The sequence below is a fragment of the Nansenia antarctica genome (assembly GCF_963989245.1).
Source record: "Nansenia antarctica genome assembly, chromosome: 1".
Taxonomy (NCBI): Eukaryota; Metazoa; Chordata; class Actinopteri; order Argentiniformes; family Microstomatidae; genus Nansenia; species Nansenia antarctica.
Window position 1 is genome coordinate 32,800,016 of NC_137674.1, and position 18,392 is coordinate 32,818,407.

Consider the following 18,392-nt stretch of genomic DNA (forward strand, 5'->3'; position numbering starts at 1 on the left):
CACTTTGGAAGTAGAGGTAGGGGGTAGTTTGGTGGTGGTGGGGGGGTTTCTGGTTAAGGGTGTAACTCTAGTCCGTTCAGTTCAGTGGAGGGGGGGGGGGGGGTGCTGTTTCCCCCCCTGTAGGTGCGTCACCTAGCCCCAGCCTAGCATGTCCTGGAACGTGATACGGCGTCTCTCCTGTTGGACCCAGGCCCACGGGTCAGCTGGGTCTGCTGGAGGGCTCTCTCTCTCTCTCCCAGCTGAGGGAAGCTGAGATCTGTCCCTTCTGTCTGTCAGCATGCGCCTGATGAAAAGAGTTGGAGCGTTCTCTCTCTCTCTCTCTTTCTCTGTCTCTCTCTTGCTTGCTCTCTCTCTGTCTCTCTCGCTCCCTCTCACTCTCCCGTTCTCTCTCTCTCTCTCTTTTGCTTGTCCTCTCACTCTCCCGTTCTCTCACTCTCCCGTTCTCTATCTCTCTTGTTCTCTCTCTCATTCTCTCTCTTTCACGCTCTCCCTCTCTCTTTCTCTCTCACTCCCTCTCACTCTCTCATTCTCTCTCACTCTCTCTCTCTCTCTCTCTCTCCCTCTTTCTCTCTCTCTCTCTCCCTCCCTGTGTTGCACTAATCACAGTAGTTGAGGCGTGCAAAAGTCATCCAGTTGATTTCCCTGGTTTCGAAGTCCTGGCCTGTCAGCATTAATCACATCTTCTCCCTAACATGCATGTCGGGGCCATATAATTCCACTGGATCTTTCCCCTCGCTGGGAAATCCTGAATCCAGACTAGTGACTCTAGTGAGTTTGGTGTGGTTTTCTCCCTGTCTCCCAGTGGGTTAGACTGTCAGGCTCCTCGCTACACATCCCAGGATTCCACTCGCCCACCCCAAGGCAGAGGGGCGCCCCTCGCGCCCACCCCAAGGGTCTGTCTCCAGTCTCCTGTCAATCTTGTGGTGAGTACTGTACCTCAGCCCCACCACCCTAAACCCACAATGGGGTATTATCCTTTTTCTGTCTCAGCAATTCCAGTAAGAGGGGGGAAAGAAGAAATGGAGTTAGGAGCAGTTAAGCTTAAACATAAGTTTGAAGTCATCAAAGTTGTGACATTTCCCTTCCCGATACTGTAAACAGTGACATTATCCACGTGGGACTACATTTTGGCATGGCATTAGTTCCTCGACATCATTGAACGTTCGTTCAACTGGTACCTTGGGGGAAAGTGGGGACATTATCAATGGAAATCTCACGCTTTTGTCCCTGAAACATCTGTGCTTTGTTCTCATTTGCATTCAGTTTGTTCCAAACAAATCTAAGCCACTACATATGGTCTTTCAAATCAAGATTAGAATCAAAACAAAAAACAGGAACAATCTGGTCAAGATCGTCTGATTGCCCTCAAACTATTTAACATAACCCTCTTCAAAGGGATGCAATAAAGTACTCTAAACGAACACATACAAACACATAATTGATTCCTGATATGAAGTGATGTCTGATATTATTTATAAATGACTGCCGGAAATAGTTCACTCTGATTCAAAAAGAATTTGAGTCATTATTTAGAGGCTTGTTTATTTTGGCTGAGGGCTTCTTGGAGAGGAGATTATAGGGAAGGACTCCAAGGTTATTATTGTTTTGTTCATATGTCTCTAGTGTCCCCCTGAAACAAGCACAGTTTGGCTTTCCATTCTTTGTATTGGCCTGAATGTCCAACTTTGCTTTGAAACCACAACATATGATGACACACATCACAGAATTGTTTTCTCTCTTGCTTCATTCAAGTCAGACGTCTCAAAGTGAGGAGTGAGCGTAATGATAGCAAGAAGCAAGAACCAGTTTAAGAGGTTCCAGGGTCAGGGAATGGGCAGGAGATTAAAGTGACCCCAACTAAAACACTATCAACTGAACATCAAAGGCTAATCCATAGAGGATGATTTCAGTTAATACAAGATCCGATCTGGTATTTAGAGCAATTATTTCAAAGCAAAAAAACAACAACAAGTAAACTGAGGTTTCCTGAGTGAACACAGTTCCCTTTGGGTTCGTTTTCAAAGCCAGATCTGTCCTGGGTCAAATTATCTAGCATCACTGTTGGACCTGGGTGCCAAAGATAGCGTTGTTGGACCAAAACAGCCCCACTTTGAACGCTCTTATCACTGAGCATGCAGATTGTTGATGCTCTATAAAAAGAAACCCGCTATCTAATCCTGACAAACGAGGCTTCACTCATGGCACGCCATGTTCAACCAACGGACTGAAAGGCAAACGATTATACCCTCAGAAGTGAAAGCCCGATCTTTTTTCCCTTTTTTTTTTTACGGATTGTATTCACACGTTTTAACAAGCTCGTTGTCAGATCGGCCGAAATGCATTTGCGGTGTCTGTCACAGCGGTTTGGCTAACAGGCAGTCAAACCCTGAAAGATGACACCTGGCTGTGGCTGGCTCCGTTTCTATAACCGTTTGGTCAGAGAGGCTCTTTTATCTTCTAAAACAGTGATGGATCACTAGCCACTAGACACAGGAAATTACCCCCTCTCCCAATCCTCAGGTAGATTACCTAAAGGCTATCAACCACGAAGGGGCAAACAACCATGACTGGAGATGTTTAGAAATGTCGCAGGATGAACCCTCTGCAGAGATCAGTCTGGTTTCAATAAAAATGGAACTGTATGAACTGTTTGTTTTTGTTTGAGTTACAGTAAGTTCCCCCAACAAACTACAGTGAGCCTAGCCAAATTCTCCGTTTTTTGAGAGAGCATACTGGACTTGTTAGAATTGACAAAGAAGTACTGCCTTATCATCAGGGCTGCCAAGTTTCACCCAAAGTTTGGAGTGAGATTTGGCGGTGGAGCGACCCAAAACTGTGCACGTTTTGGCAGCGGCGGCCCCTCTCTCCCACCCAATTATTTGTGCTAGTTTCCTGCAATTTTACATGTTGTTCATAATAAACCAGCACAAGAAATGAAAATAATTAACATTTTATAAAACAAGACAAAATATGAAATCTTAATAAACAGCCTACAGACTCTAAAAGAAAATAGGCTAGGTGCACGATCTCACTACTTCCTGAAAGGCAACTGGTATGAACATATCCTGTCTCACTCTATTGGTTTAATTGATTAATCAGCTGTGCACTGTGTGTTCCAACGGTTTACCGCACAGCTGATTAATCAATTAAACCAATAGAGTGAGACAGGATATGTTCATACCAGTTGCCTTTCAGGAAGTAGTGAGATCGTGCACCTAGCCCCATCAACAGGACTCAGCCCCTTGGTCAGAAGCAGAAAGACCTGTGGTCATCATCTTATATATAGTACATTGCTCATAGATGGCTATCATGTTATACAGTACATACCAGGGTTTTTCCTGGGTCAGAATGAGGGCTTGGTGGTTGATCTTGTGCGCGCGCAGCGCTCCCATTTTTTTTGGAGGGACCCCCAGGGCTGCGTGCTAAGCCCCATCCTCTACAACCTCTACACCCACGACTTCACCCCCATCCACCCCAGCAACTACATCGTAAAGTTTGCAGACGACACCACCGTGGTGGGATGTATCTCGGGGGGGGACGAGGCGGCGTACAGGGATGAGGTAGAGCAATTGAGCAAGCTGTGCAAGGTTAACAACCTGCTGCTAAACAAGTCAAAGACCCAGGAATTCATCGTAGACTTCAGGAGGAAAAAGTCAGAGATCCTGCCCCTGCTCATCGACGGAGAGAGCGTGGAGATAGTCTCAACCCTCCGATTCCTGGGACACAACATGCGGGATGACCTGGCCTGGAAGGACAACACTAAAGGCACCATCAAGAGGGCACAACAGCGGCTATACACCCTGAGATGCCTCAGGAAACAACACAACAAGAAGGAGATACTGGTGGCCTTCTACCACGGCGCAGTGGAGAGCATCCTCACCTTCGGCATCTCCAACTGGTTCCACAGCTGCACAACAGCGGAGAGAAACGAGCTACAGAGAGTCGTGAGAACAGCACAGAAGATCACCGGCGCCCCCCTCCCCTCTCTGGAGGAGCTGTACAAAACACGCTGTCTCAGGAGGGCCTCCAAGATCTCCAAGGACCCGACCCACCCTGGGCACGAACACTTTGTCAAGCTGCCCTCGAACAGGAGGTACAGGACCCCGGCCGCTAAGACAAACAGACTGAAGAACAGCTTCTACCACAGGGCCGTCAAGGCCCTGAACACAGAAAAGGCCTAAGTTCTGGGCCCAGGACAGTCCGGACGGATTGTATGGCAGCTAGTGCTGAGGCACAAACATGTACATTTTCAGGCCTGCAAACTGTGACACTTTAAAATAATGTGAAAAAATACTTTCTTGTGCAATATGACAACCCTAGTTGACTATCTGTGCAGTATAGTACAGTGGATTGTGTACATAGCCTTTATTGATGTAAACCAGCTCCTTACCTTCTTGTGATTTTATGCATCTATGCTTTTTCTAAAATGTGTTTCTTTTTCCTTTCCTAAACACCAGGGGAGCCTCCCCTCCTAGATTTCGTTGTTTGGTACCTGTGCTGTAGCAATGACAAATAAAGTCTATCTATCTATCTATCTATCTAATTGTTGTATTTGTATTGTAAATTGTAATTATTATTATTATTATTAATGTACCATGTACCTGGTTATGTTACAGTAGAGAAACAAAAAACAGTTTTGAGCAAACTGAGTATTTACTAGCTAATTGGCAAAAGATTGGCGTGGTGCAACTGAAATTAGTAAACAACTAGTTTGAAACTAGCTAGTAACAACTAGGGGTTTAGTAACTACTAAATGCCTGCATTTAGTAATGACTTACGCCAAATTGGTGCAACCCAGTCCAGTAGGCTACCAGATACGATGTTGTAATGTATGCACATATTTTGCTACCACGGTTGCCAGATGGAATTGACAATGTCCAGCCCAACCGGTCTAAAAGCTGCCGAATCCACCCGTCCAGTGTGACCAAAAGTAGCCCAATCTGGCAACACTGCTCGCTACGTTCTTGCAGCTCGCGTGAACACAGGTTCTTCCATCAGCGCTCGCCTGCCGCTTCGATTGCAGACTCAAGTTAACGCGCGTGCAGAAAGATGCCACGAAACTCATGTCCGGTAGCTTTCTTTCAAGGAATTTCAAAAATAAAAGTCCCATAAAACAAATAGTTTTTTTCGCCGTGAGAAATAGAGGTGCGGCGTGAGAGCGTGAGAACTGGTTGAAAGGCGTGAGTCTCACGGCGATTGCGTGAGACTTGGCAGCTCTGCTTATCATCTATGTCAAGGTTGATATGATGATGGTGTGACAATCCCAGCATGTTGTTAAACGATGTTAAGGGAGATCAAATATTTAGATTTTTTGTAAGACATCAACGCCAGTGTTTAACCATGTGTGCAATATGCAAAGTGCTCTGACTCTCCACGCTCCCATCGATAGAGGCCTTTATGTTAGTTAAATAAGGAAATGTGCTGTTGTTGATGGAAGTGAAATGATGATGAATGAATGTGTGCATACAGAATTACAGTCAGAACAGTCTATTGTGTCCCTGGCTGTAATTAGGGGGCCAATAAGCTGTACAGAGCGACTCTCTCACAATAGGTCAGTTTCTCCTTTATTGTCTGCTGTAAATAAGACACAGAAACACTGTTTGAATGGCATTGAGCTCAAACCTCTGTGAGACTGTGGGAAAAATAGGCTCCCCTTCCTGTTTCTTTGAGAGAAAATGCTCTCCAGAAAAATGGCAGGAAACATCCATGGCCTTTTGATATTCGCTAAGTGAGTATGCGTGGTACAAGTGTTTACCCTCTGCATATGTCGGGGCTGTCTGTATCATACAAAGGATCTCTGGTGAAAAAAGTCCAAGGAAAAAAGAAAAAAAAAAGAAGAAAAACAAGTTATTTATTGCACATGCTGTGTAGGAGGGAAAGACTTGGTTTTACATTGCTTTCTCTGAGTTTTCCAGTTAGGCCTGTCCCTTTTGGGGAAGAGAAGCCGTTCCAACATTCCTTTTACTCTATGTGGGGACACAAATGCTCTCTAAATAATAATACTCTCTCTCCCAACATGCAGTTCTGCTGTGGGATGAGATGTCAGCACTGGTCCCTATAGGATTGGTAACCAGAGGTCAGACACATAATTCAGATGTACTTACGTAATTGTTTTAAATATGAATAGAGATAGAATGTTATTTACTTAATGTCAGACAAGGTCCCGCATAATCTGGCCATAGTACTATGAGTTTTGCTACAGCTCCAAGTTACCACTCTCCTGCGACCTCTCTTTACCCCATTTGTCTCCTCCTAGACTTTGCTTACATTTTTTAGCAGCAGATGCTTTTATCAAAAGCAACTCACAATTAGAGATTACAGGGACAGTCTCCCTGGAGTAACTTAGGGCTAAGTAAGTAAGTAAGTAAGTAAGTAAGTAAGTGCCTTACTCAAGGGCACACCAGTGGTGCTTCAAGGTGGACCTTCTGATCACAGGTCCAACTCACTATCCCCCAGACACACCACTACCCCTTTGCTCTATCTGACACAGCCAACAGGGGGAGCTGTTACCTCACCCCCTCCTCCTTATCAGTGACATCGCTCAGTGTCAGGCTATTGCAGTTCTCAAACCAGCTCTGATCTGGCTTTAAAGGGGGGAAAGTGAACCATTTTTCCATGTCAGCACTCTCTGGTGTTTGTTTGACAACCAACACTGCACAATCTTGATGATAGGGCAAGATAACGCTAGTCAAAAAGACTGGTCCCCATATGGTCCAGCAGCAGACAGCTTTGTTGTGTAGCCACGCGGCCGAACGTGGGCTGAATAGCAAACAAACAGAGACCCAGTGTTTACCAACACACAGCCGTCCCTCTCCAGAGGGTTTTGATTACCACACGTTGATTTGATTCCCCTCCGCCGTTTGCGCACCGCGCCCTCCCTCCCTCCCTCCCTACAAAGTGATAGTCGAATCCTCCCAGAGATGAGGTCACAAAGCTATTTCACCAGAGGGCCCCCTTAACACCCCTGTGAGCCAGACCCGGGTGCCCTTCGGTAGCGCCTGAGTGAAAATTAGATTAGGGAAATGAAATTAAAGCGCAGTGAAAGTGCCATTCCACTGGGGGGGGTGAGGGGGGGCAGGGCTAATGAAGCTAGGGGCTAGCTCCCAGGCTGGGGGGGGCTAATTGGGTCAGATGTGGTTCAGATCCCGAGTCCTGGTCCAGACAGATTGGATTATAAGATCCAGAGGTTGTTAGTCCTGTTGTCTGGGCGGTGGAACACAAACGGTAACATCACTCACATACAAGGCAATGATGGGCGGATGAAAATATCATGTGATGGGGCTGCTTCATTATCGTGTGATGATGGATTATTGTCATTTTTGCATCTTGTCTCTGATTACGACGTCAGGTAATAGAGCCGATGCCAACATTACTGTAACGTCGTAACAACGCTACTGGGAGGCAGGCTTGTCATTTAGACTTTGCTTGGAAAGGTGAGGTCTGGTTAGCAAGATAGGGAGAAGCCCAAGACCCTCTATGATTGGCTCATCTTGGCTAGTTTTTATCTCACATCGAAACCGTTCAATGAGGTCACTTTCATTACGTAACGTTGTGTGCTTTGGAGAGAGGTTTTGCTTTGAGCGGTGATGGCAGCTTTTACTGCCCAGGCATTATCTGTTGTTTGTGTTCTGCTGGTCTGAAGTCTTCTCTCCGGTCGGTGGTGGGGAGACTTTTATGAGCGTAACGGCCTAATGTCCAGTGGTGAGAGGGGGGGGGGGGGGGGTACCGGGGGTCAGCTGATGCTCAGTGGACAGTGCTGACCTTGGGGGCTGGCTCCAGTATCGGGGGGCAGGGCTCTTGAGTGCCTGGACTCCATTAGGGCCCTAATCACTTTCTTTTTAACGCACTTCCAGGATGACCTTCAGCCTTCTGATGACCACACAAGGTCAAGGGTCAGGGTTCAGCCTGAGTACACATTAGCATGCAGGTGGAGGGTTGGGGAGGAGTAGCAGGGTGTGCTATCTATGCTAGCGGAGTCCTAATGGAGTCTTATGACATAAGAGATCTTATCACATGAGGACGTCACCTCACTCTGTTTACCTCAGCACTGTGTACATCTCTTATAAACCATTCAGTTTAGGACACAATAATTATGACGTCTTTTACGACCGCAGATGATCATGAAAACAAATGTGAGTCAATAGAAGAGAATGATAGAAGAGTACAGAATGATAGTCAATTTCTATCATCAACAGATAAAAGAGATTGATAGTTTGTAATGTTTGAGTGTTTTCATGAACGCACTCTAAACTGAGGCCCGAAAGGGGTGGGCGAGGATATATATCTTATAAGATACCCGCTTAGATTGTCCTCTGTCTCTCATTAAGCAATGCATCTGCCTAATGTGATTTGGTTTGACTTTGTCTTGAATGACCACTTAAAGTGCGTTGGGCCCATGTGGTAATGTAGAGGGGGGGTCAGAGATTATGACATGGCCCGTGTCCCACTCTCTGTGGTCATGCTGTAATTGCGCGACCCCTGGGTCACATTTTCACTCCTATTCCTCTCCGAGGAGCCCTCATATAGCCTTTGTGAAAGGCCTATTGATTGGTTAGCCCTTATTATCAAGCCTTCTAAGAGCTGTTAGGATGGCAGCTTACTAAATTCTGGGAGCCGTATTACTGTCCTTGTTTGTCTTCATTACATATTCGGAAAGGCTCGGATATCGTATGATATGATTAGGTCATTCATCAAACTGAATCTAATCTAGGATCCTCACATTAAAATGTTCTGACCACAGAACAAGCACAACAAACTAATTATTGGGTGTGGGACAGTGAGCCAGCTCCATGTTGTGTATAGCCTAATATTTGTTTTCCATTACCTTGTTTTTGCACAAAATTGCTATTGCACAATGCTAAGATGATATTAAAGCTTATTTGATCTTCAGTGACTCATATTATGCGTGAGGTTTCCTATTCTGGTGTGAAACCGCTCACGGCTACTAGTTGAAACATTTATTGAAGCACAGAGGGATCCAGTCATAGGTCACCTCAGAAAGTGTTTACTTTACTACTACTTTACTACGTTTACTACCCTTCTCTTAACGTATACTTCCATTTACTAATCCTCCGTTTCCCAGTTGAGAGGCCTCACTCATGTATACTTTTTCATTCATAATACCTATAATTTTCTCCAGAGAGAGAGTAAATGCCTTTTTTTTAACTACAAAACATGCATTGTTTTTTACTGATTTATTGCCATGCAATCAACATGTCAGTCAGTTGTTAGAATTTGGTATTTTTGCTCTAGGCACTGGGTCACCCATATTCGGCACCTCTGGAGCAATTAGCGGCCTTGCTCAAAGGCACGTGCCAGCTCCCGCCTGAGGTGGGTATCGAACCAGCGACCTTCCGATTGCTAGCCTGCCTCTGTAGCCTCTAGGCTACCGCCTAATATAGTGTGTATTGATGAGTCAACTGCAGGTTGCACTCAAGTGACATGGAACACAAATTACTTTGATCTTCAGTGACTCACATTGTCACTGTGCTGTCGCGAAACCTCACTCGCGGCTACTAATACTGAAACATGCATTGTCAAACACAGAGGGATCCAGTCATTTAAGGTCAGCCTAAAAAAGTGCTTACTTGACTGTTTGTCTCCACTCCCTTCTCTGAATGTATACTTGCCTTTATGATTCCTCCTTGTTTCTGAGCTGAGGGGCCTCACTCACTCATTCTTCATTGCCATAACCTTTCCCCCAGTTAGAGAAGTCAGATTTCTTGGAATCTCTTTCTGGGAATCTCTACCAGTCTGCCTCCAGAGGGTTCACAAGCATAAAGAGCATGCATGTGTATATGAAACCGAGACCAGTTTTTTTTGTAAGGGTCTGCACGTGCATGTGTGCACATGGTACATGTTTTCACAACGTGAGGCACACTCCACGTTGAAGGAAACCTATCTGCCCCCCCCCCCCCACAGTAGCGCTTCACAGCACATCTCATATGAGTGTGGAACCAGCATTGCTCAGGCACAGAATGTACAAGCCCGCCCCCGTCTGCAGTTGTACCCTGGAACGCACACACATACCTGCCACTCCCACTGCACATGATGATGACAAAGGGCAGTTCTGTTTTGACGACAGTAACACAGAAAAAGTAATACCCCGTTTACATGTTGTATTAAGACAAGGCTGAGGACTTACAGTACACTGTCCCTATACAACCCTGGTCTATACTGCACCGCCTGCACACGCCAGCCGACTTCTGTACCTATAAATCTAACTTAACTTGAACCTGTTACATAACTCTGTCTGTGTAACCTACGCAGAGTTAAAGGTTCAGCTCACAGGACATAGTGATCTAGGCTTGGAAGTCTCCAAACATGTATGTATGGGAATCCTGCATTTGTAGAAAAGTCATATTGTTCCTAGGCCATTTATTAATTAAACCATGTTTACTGAGCAAAAGAAATCTGAATGTATGTTTTTTTAATTTAAAAAAGGGACAGAGAAGACGAGAGAGATTACTTTATTGACCACAAGGTCATTCAATTTTGTATTTCAGTCAGTCTACTTCGTTTTAGTAGTTTTATGAAAATGATAACTAGGTTTGGAGTAATTGGATGTCTACGCTTTACTTTGATATAGCTCCCTGTCTGTAGTTAAACATTAACAGCAACATTAAATACAATAATAAGGCAGTGAGCCCATAAACAATTCAACCCCCTGTAGGAAGGTAGCTAAATACAGAGTGAACCTGCAGGTGGAAGCTGGGGTGGTGGGTGAGGTAAAAACACTGTTTAACCACAGTGGAGTGTTGCAATACCTGGCGGTTTGGAGTCAGGGAGTTATTAAGAGCTCAACTCAACTTTGTTTTTATTTAAGTGGTTGGGCTTAAAAAACAACAACAACAACAACAACAACAACAACAACAACAAAAATACACTTGAAAATAGATTCCTCTTCCTTTTTTAAACAAAGATAAATAATGTTCATATTAGAAAAGAAAACAAATAGCTATACATAGAGCAATACAATAATTTCAAAACAAAAATGTGCATTTTAAAACGAGATTTTCTTCGTCTCGCCAGGAAAACAGTAAAAGTGCTATAGAATGTCAAGTTCAGAGTAAAATTACATGTTAACAATGTACCAGCAAAACAATAAAAGTGCTATAGAACATAAAAAATGTAAAAATACATTAAAAGTCTGTGAGTTATAGCTGAACCGCTGCACCAAATACCAGAAATCCGTGTCACTAGTATTGCAGTTTTAAGATGATTCAGAAACAACAACAAGTCCAAATGGATGAACTCAGAAATCCCTTCACACACCTTTTACATAATATTGTGGGCCTTACTTAATCATTGCCCAGGCATTCAGACAGAATTCGTTTACAACATCTCAGCTTCAGAGGTTAAAGTTCATGTGAAAAACAGCAAAAAACCTCACAGATGATGACGTCACGTCAACCATTTAATGATGCGGACGTCGACTCATATCATCTTCACATTGTTCACGTTAGCGTTAGCGTGGCGCTCTGGTCTGTTGTTGTCTCTGGTTCTGACCCAGGCCAGTTCAGGTTCAGTTCAGTACCAGGGCCAAGGCGGCCGCCTCGATGGAGAAGAGGTGGTCGTCGTCCACCTCGGGACAGTACAGCCTCATGAACTCCGCCAGGCGGAGGAGGTACTCTATGTTGTGGCCCGTGTTGCCCTGGGAGATGGCGATCTGGGAGGCGATCTCCGTAGGCGTGGCAGGCCCGAGGTAGATGGGGTTGTCGGAGGTGGCGATGTAGACCAGGGCTAGTAGCGGACCTTGGCCCTTCTCTTTGGGAGTGAACTCGACCGTTTTGGTGATGTAGCCACCCAGCACAGTCTCTCTCACGTTCAAGTATTGCAGTGACTCTTCTATCTGGGAGTCTGAGACCTCGTAGGCTACCCCCCAAGTGCAAGCCTGCAGTGGAAAGAGGTTAAAGTGAGTGAGTTAACTTCAAACAGTAGTGAGTTAGGCCTAGATTGTAAAAGCAATAGTTAACTAGAGTGAATAATGCACTTAGTTTAGTAAACCTTTACAGGTGTTTACTTTACAGAGCTTACACAATTCAATGCATACTAAAGTTCATTGCAACAAATGCTTAAAAAAGGCAGTATGCTTTCTTAAGGTTGGATCAACAAGTGAAGTGCAGTGAAGTGAAGTTGTGGGTTATTTTAGAACAAAGTAAGGCCACTTACGTCATGATCTTCCACTAGAGTCACCACTCGACCTGGCTTTGAAGGGCAACACAGAGAGAGGGTACATTAGAATGCATGCACACTCAGCATTTTTTCAGTTGGGCATAATAAAAAGTCTCTCTCTCTCTCTCATATGCTATATATACATATACACGTATACTAATACATATATACTATGTATACTAATACATTTACAAACACATACTTCTTAATTACATTTTGTGTCACAAATCAGAATATGCTTCTGTCATTTTCAAACTCTCCACTGTTTCTGATCCTGCTTTTCTACTCAACACTACATTATTGTAGCTCAGCCCTACTGCATATTGAATGAAAAAAACACTTACCATGTCTTTGTCTCCTCGGTGGAAATTGTCCCCATGCCAGAAGCGTCTCTTATATTCTTTAATGTAACCGACTTTGCTCCTCTTGAACTTGAAGTCTGGTTTCCAGACTAAGGAACCATACCCGAATATCCACAGGCTGGCTTTTTCTGCTATAATGTCTTGTGGCTTCATTGTCTCCCAGGGCTGGTAAACAAGGTATTAGATGGAAGAGACCGATGTGATGTTGTATTTTCTTTTGTCAAGAAGTGACTGACTTGCGTATTCACCGAGGCAGCTTACTCTCAATTGTATCTGATGCATTCCGAAGCATCATGACTTGCACTGTGATTCCATATTGACCACTATATTGATTCCTTAATCGCCTATGGACACACATGCGTTTCTAATGCGCTTCTACAAAACAAACCCACAATTATACGCGAAGATGTCGATAAAGTGTTTTTTTCTAAAGAGCTCATGGAGGAATCTCGCTGTTTCAACTACTGTCAAATACAATCAGCTCCTGTACAGTGTGGGACGTCCAGACACGTGCATTTGTTGTTTCGGCTGCGTCAGAACAAGACGTTCCTGACCAATGATATCATAGAATAGGCGGGCCTGAGACTTGGAAACGAACCAATCAGAATCAATCTCTCTGGAGCAAAACATTCTAGGAAACCACCGCGCAAACATCTGCGTTCTCTGAGCTCCAACTAACTCCATCTAACTCCATTTCGCCTTCAAAATAAAAGCACGAGTTAAAAAAACACAATGGGAAGGTGATGGGATCACAATAACTGCTCTTTTATTTGATTAAATAAGGACAAATTACCCAACAGAAAGTACACTACATAGCCAAAAGTATGTGTACACAATTATAGTCTGGGGCTGTTTTTCATGGTTTGACGTAGAAGAACTTGAGTGGTCTGCACAGAGCCCTGACCTCAAATCCACTGAACACCTTTGGGATGAATTAGAACCTGCGAGCCAGGCCTTCTCGCCCAACATCAGTGCCAGACCTCAGTAATGCTCTTGTGGCTGAATGGGAGCAAATCCCTGCAACCATGTTCCAAAATATAGTGGAAATCCTTAAAGTTACTTGGTTTGGTCATTGATAACAACCTGTCATGGTCAGAGCATATAAACAGAATCATTCAGAAAATGGGTGTTGGCATTCACATCACAAGACAATGTGCACCATATGTACCATCTCATATCCTGGAACAAGTCTGTAGATCACTAGTTTTAACTCACCTGGATTACTGCTCAGTGGTGTGGGCCTCGGCCTCAAAAACAGAACTATCTAGATTACAAGTAGCTCAGAACAGGGCTGCTAGGCTCGTTCTGGGTTGCTCTTCTAGAACTAGCATTCATAAAATGCAGTCTAGCCTATCGTGGCTTAATGTGGAGAAAAGGCTAGCCTCAGGCACAGTGACATTTCTTAGCAATACACTGCGAACACACAAACCTGAGTTCCTGCAAGATCACATAGTATTTTGTAATACTGTTCATAGCCATAATACCAGGAAGGCCGGCAATGGTGACATTATGAAAGCCCACCCAAGAACAATTTTTTTGAAAAGAACAGTGCTTTATAGAGCTAGAACTATTTGGAATGGATTACCTCTTGATATCCGCCAAGAAAAAAGTAAAAGGTTATTCAAAAAGAGACTGAAGAGGCACCTATTAAGTGGCTGATGACAGGTAGCTGTTTTATTTCACTTTGTTTATTTTGGTTGATTCCTTTTTTCATAGAAGAGATGACTGCGTTAGGATCATGTCTTTATAGGTCTTTATATTTTAATGGATTAATAATATTTGCCCTTTTTGTAAATGTTCATTTATTTTAGTTTATTTTGTTGTATTTACTACTGTATCGGGGGGATAGTGTGTGGATGTCGCGGAGGGTCACGCATTGTCCCTTTAATGTATTATATGTTGTATTAATGTATTAGGTGTTTGTCTGTTGATTATATGTGGACCCCAGGAAGATTAGCAAACTGCTACGGCATAAGCTAATGGGGATCCTTTTAAATAAACAAATAAACAAATAAACAGAAGAGTGGTGGCTGTTATAGCAGCAAAGGGGGGGGGGGGGGGGGGCAACTCCATATTAATGCCCATGCTTTTGAATTTAGATGTTCAGCAGATGTTCATTGGGTACTTTGCGGTGTATGGCCACAGTAAATAGCCAGAAATATTTGCACTGACATCGTTTCAGATTCAAACTCTCTAGAACTCTAGAATTCAACTTCTCAGAAGTGTTCCAGAATAGAGTGGTCTACCAAAGATTCATTGACATCTTTTAAAAAATTGTTCTGTGGCAATACGATACCAAATATTATATGGTTATGAGTGATATATATTTGTATATATTTTTGGTTCCTTGACCCCTATTTACTATTTTAAAAGTTTATAAAACCGGGTGCTATTATTTTGAAGAAATCCTTATTTACATAAATGTACATTGACCGGAAGTAGATGGCTGGAGTGCCACTTTTGGAGCTCAGAGAACAAAGATGAAATGATTAGTCATGGATCATGGTTAGCCTACAATGTTGCCACACAACAAAGTGCACTTAGAAACAAGGGCACTGCTGAGGAAAGTTTCCTTGAAGGGAAAAAAACCGCATGGCAACAAGTTTGATAAGATGTTTGTCCTGCCATGGGGTACTGCACATTGTACAGTGCATATATTCTTAGAAAGCCTATTTGGTACTACTCACACAATGTTCTTTAGTCAGATATAGATTGCCAGTGACGTGAAATGTCCTTGGTTCAATGTCCAAGCCTATGCGCTGAATAGTTCATATCCTGCAAGAGTGCCAGAGATTCCATTCACCAATAGTATGCACAAAGACATTCCTTGTTCCCTCGTATACATCTTTAAAGTCATTTAAGATCATTAGGTGCGTTGCTCCTCACAAGATAAGGAAAGGCACATCTATTTTTAACCTTGTGTGAAAAACAGCTCCCGTTATATCCTCGAGTGTTCCATAGTCTGTGATGCTCTAATGAGATTACCTATAAATAGAGGCTTTAGCTTGCACAATACCTCCCAAGGTTTCTAAAGCGCATTAAATGTCTGCGCTGTGCTCAGGTGTGTCTGTAGTTCCCATAAGCTTTTTTATCATTCCTAGCTATCATTCAATGACCACTTAAGAAGGCTTCCTGAACCTCACTGACTTCAGACCTGGGCTATGATGCCTTGGTCCCAACGTGGTGTGACCGATGACACCGTCAGATAATACTACCCCACCTACTAAACCACCTATAGTGGTGTCAATGACTTGTTAGTGTAATGAATCTGTGATTCTCAAAGCATTATCGATTTCTATTCAAATAAATCAATGTTTGAGTGAAACTTACAGAGGTCTGTAAAAAAGTGGAAGTTCATTCTCACTTTGAGGCCCCTTATATATGGTTTACTGCCCCCAAGTGTTAATTAACAACATTACAACATGGAGGGAAACCGCTGAAACTTAATGGGAAAACTGGTGATTTAACCCTTTAAACTTACAATTATTGGAGAATTTGAATGTTAAGAGGTGTCACACATACGTTTCGAGAACAAATGCGTGAGAAAGTTTGTTGGCGGGCGCCCTTCACATTTTAATCAGAAGGGAAACAGGAAATGATGTCACTGGGCCATAAACAGGATGCTTTGATTATAACACAATGAAAATGCCTGGCTTTGTGGCTCTCGTTTGAAAGGGTTTGAAAACTAAATGGGATAGAATATGTAGAAAAGACCAACGTTAGTGTGTTAGTGTGTTCTGACAGATATATATTAACCTAAGAGGGGATTGAGGGAGGGGGAGTCAGAGGACAAACACTGGGATGGAGGTGGATGATTGGATGTTTTTCTTTTTTTCTTTGATGTGACAGGGTCTGGTGAAAAAGTCCTCAAGTCAGTCAAGCTTTCAAATGATGTGTCAAACATTGAAATCTGAAAAAAAGAAATAGTTGAAGAAGATATTATTTGAATGCTGGTACACCTCAAACAGAGAATGGGAGAAACTTGCTCTGAATCAAAACACACGCAAAACAGCTACTAGTAGCTGGCAGCTAAGAAGGCACATCGCTATGAATGTCTAACTGCATGTTTAGCACATCACAACTTGCTAATAGAACATCAACATGCTAAAAACACATAACTATACACAGTCCTTGCTTTTGAACACAACCTAAAACGTAAGTTTGTTTACAAGCCAGGTATCACTTACCCAGTAGTAGCCTACGGCAGACTATACAGTGAATCCAAATCACAAATGTAGTATAAAACTGTTGTTTCTTATATGGGCTCTTCAACACTTCAACTTTCGTCATATAAAATAAATAAATAAATAAAAGAAGCTTTTTGGTCATTTGCGCGACTTGAGAACCACATATCTGTGTTATGCGGGTTCTTGGGCTTCAACATCCCTCAGATGGCAGTGACTTGGCACAGTGACTCTTGGGTTCCTAATCTCTACGTTCACGCCCAGTTAAAGAGGGGCCATATGCTGATCTTCCCACCGGTGTAAGGTCACACACCAAGCGTCTGCCTGGGTTTTGTTAAGTAGCTTCTTTTCCATATTGTGCACTCTCATTGTTTCAGTATTTTAGCTTATTATGGCGTGGGCGATCAAGGAAACAGCCAATTAAAAGGGACATTAATGTGATTGGGGTCAGCGGGCAGGGATGAGATTGTTTTTCCTTTTTGGAGGATATGACACAGTACAATTATTGACTACTCTGTATATTGTATAGTTATACAGTCGCCTTCCTATCCTCCTCTTGATTGCTGGCATGCAGTATTAAATAGATACTGTATCTTTGCAGTTAACTAAAATAAAATAAAAAATAAAATAAAAAATATACAGTATATGTGAAGGAGATGTATGATCATATTAACATTGTAAGAATTTGTTTTAACTTACAGATTGTTTTAATATATAACTTTTTTCCATATTTCTCACATTGCTGTCACTTACAATACTGTCCACTGAATGATTGCGAGCACATTGATTTCACATCACATTGACACATGCCTCTTATCACCATATACATGGGATTATTACAACTGCTACAAGGCCAAACATTATCTAGACAAGGAAGCTGTTTTCACACCAGGTGATAACATCAACTGAAGGATCTTGATAATTCCAACATCTAGGCAGATTTAGAGATCTCTAGTTGATCACTTGCACTCAACATTTAATGAAACCAACAAACAACAGTGTACCAGATATTTTTTTCATTGTTTAGACGACGACAACAACAACAATAACAACAACAACATCATCAACAACAACAACAAAAACAACAACATTAAAAAATAAATTCAACTTTTTGGGCAACAAATTAAAAACAGTTGTACACACGAGACTTCTAAACGTATAAATATACATTATATACAAAATAATCTTATAAAACATAGAAAGATCAGTGCTTCATAATATTTAAATAACTAGTGAAATACTAATCTTAAAAATAACATTATTGGTTCTGTAATTTCAATTGAAGGCGTCCTTGGTACGATAGTCACTTTTAGTTTGTCTTTGTATTCATAAATGGGCAATGTTGCATAATAAGACGTAATAGTTGCTTCACCTTGAATCCCTCTTGCACTGCAGCATGTATTGCATCAATTGTTATCTCGAAAAGTATTTTGCCTCCATTTTTTGTTGTGCAAAGGATTCAAGAAGAAGCAGGGCACAAATGTTGCTCTTAAACCCATACGTAAGGCTCTGTGATTTGGGCTGCATACATTCTTTATCAAAGTAAAAAAAAAAGAAAGGAAAAAAAAAAGGAATAGCAAATTTACAAAACCGACAAAGGTCTCAAATATTCTCAAAAATGAACCGTTTCCAGTAGGTTTTTTTCTCCTTTAAAAGAGTTTTTTTGATTTCC

The 18,392-nt window shown here is 42.6% G+C and overlaps 1 protein-coding gene across 1 annotated transcript; it reads right to left on the reverse strand.

Moving 5' to 3' along the window:
- Positions 1-10,819: 10,819 nt before the first annotated feature.
- On the reverse strand, positions 10,820-12,992 carry LOC308167729 (glutathione-specific gamma-glutamylcyclotransferase 1-like). The gene is made up of 3 exons (XM_080542202.1): positions 12,519-12,992; positions 12,172-12,207; positions 10,820-11,893 (listed from the first exon to the last, which is right to left on the reverse strand). Exons 1-3 carry the CDS (start codon positions 12,687-12,689, stop codon positions 11,525-11,527), a joined length of 576 nt encoding a protein of 191 aa, XP_080398328.1. The 5' UTR covers positions 12,690-12,992; the 3' UTR covers positions 10,820-11,524.
- Between the last annotated feature and the right edge of the window lie 5,400 nt (positions 12,993-18,392).

Coding starts and splice junctions, on each gene's coding strand:
- LOC308167729 (XM_080542202.1), bottom strand. CDS start 12,689: ATGAAGCCACAAGACATTATAGCAGAAAAAGCCAGCCTGTGGATATTC. Junction 12,208..12,518: donor ACCGAGGAGACAAAGACATG/GTAAGTGTTTTT, acceptor TGCCCTTCAAAG/CCAGGTCGAGTGGTGACTCT. Junction 11,894..12,171: donor CTCTAGTGGAAGATCATGAC/GTAAGTGGCCTT, acceptor TTTCCACTGCAG/GCTTGCACTTGGGGGGTAGC.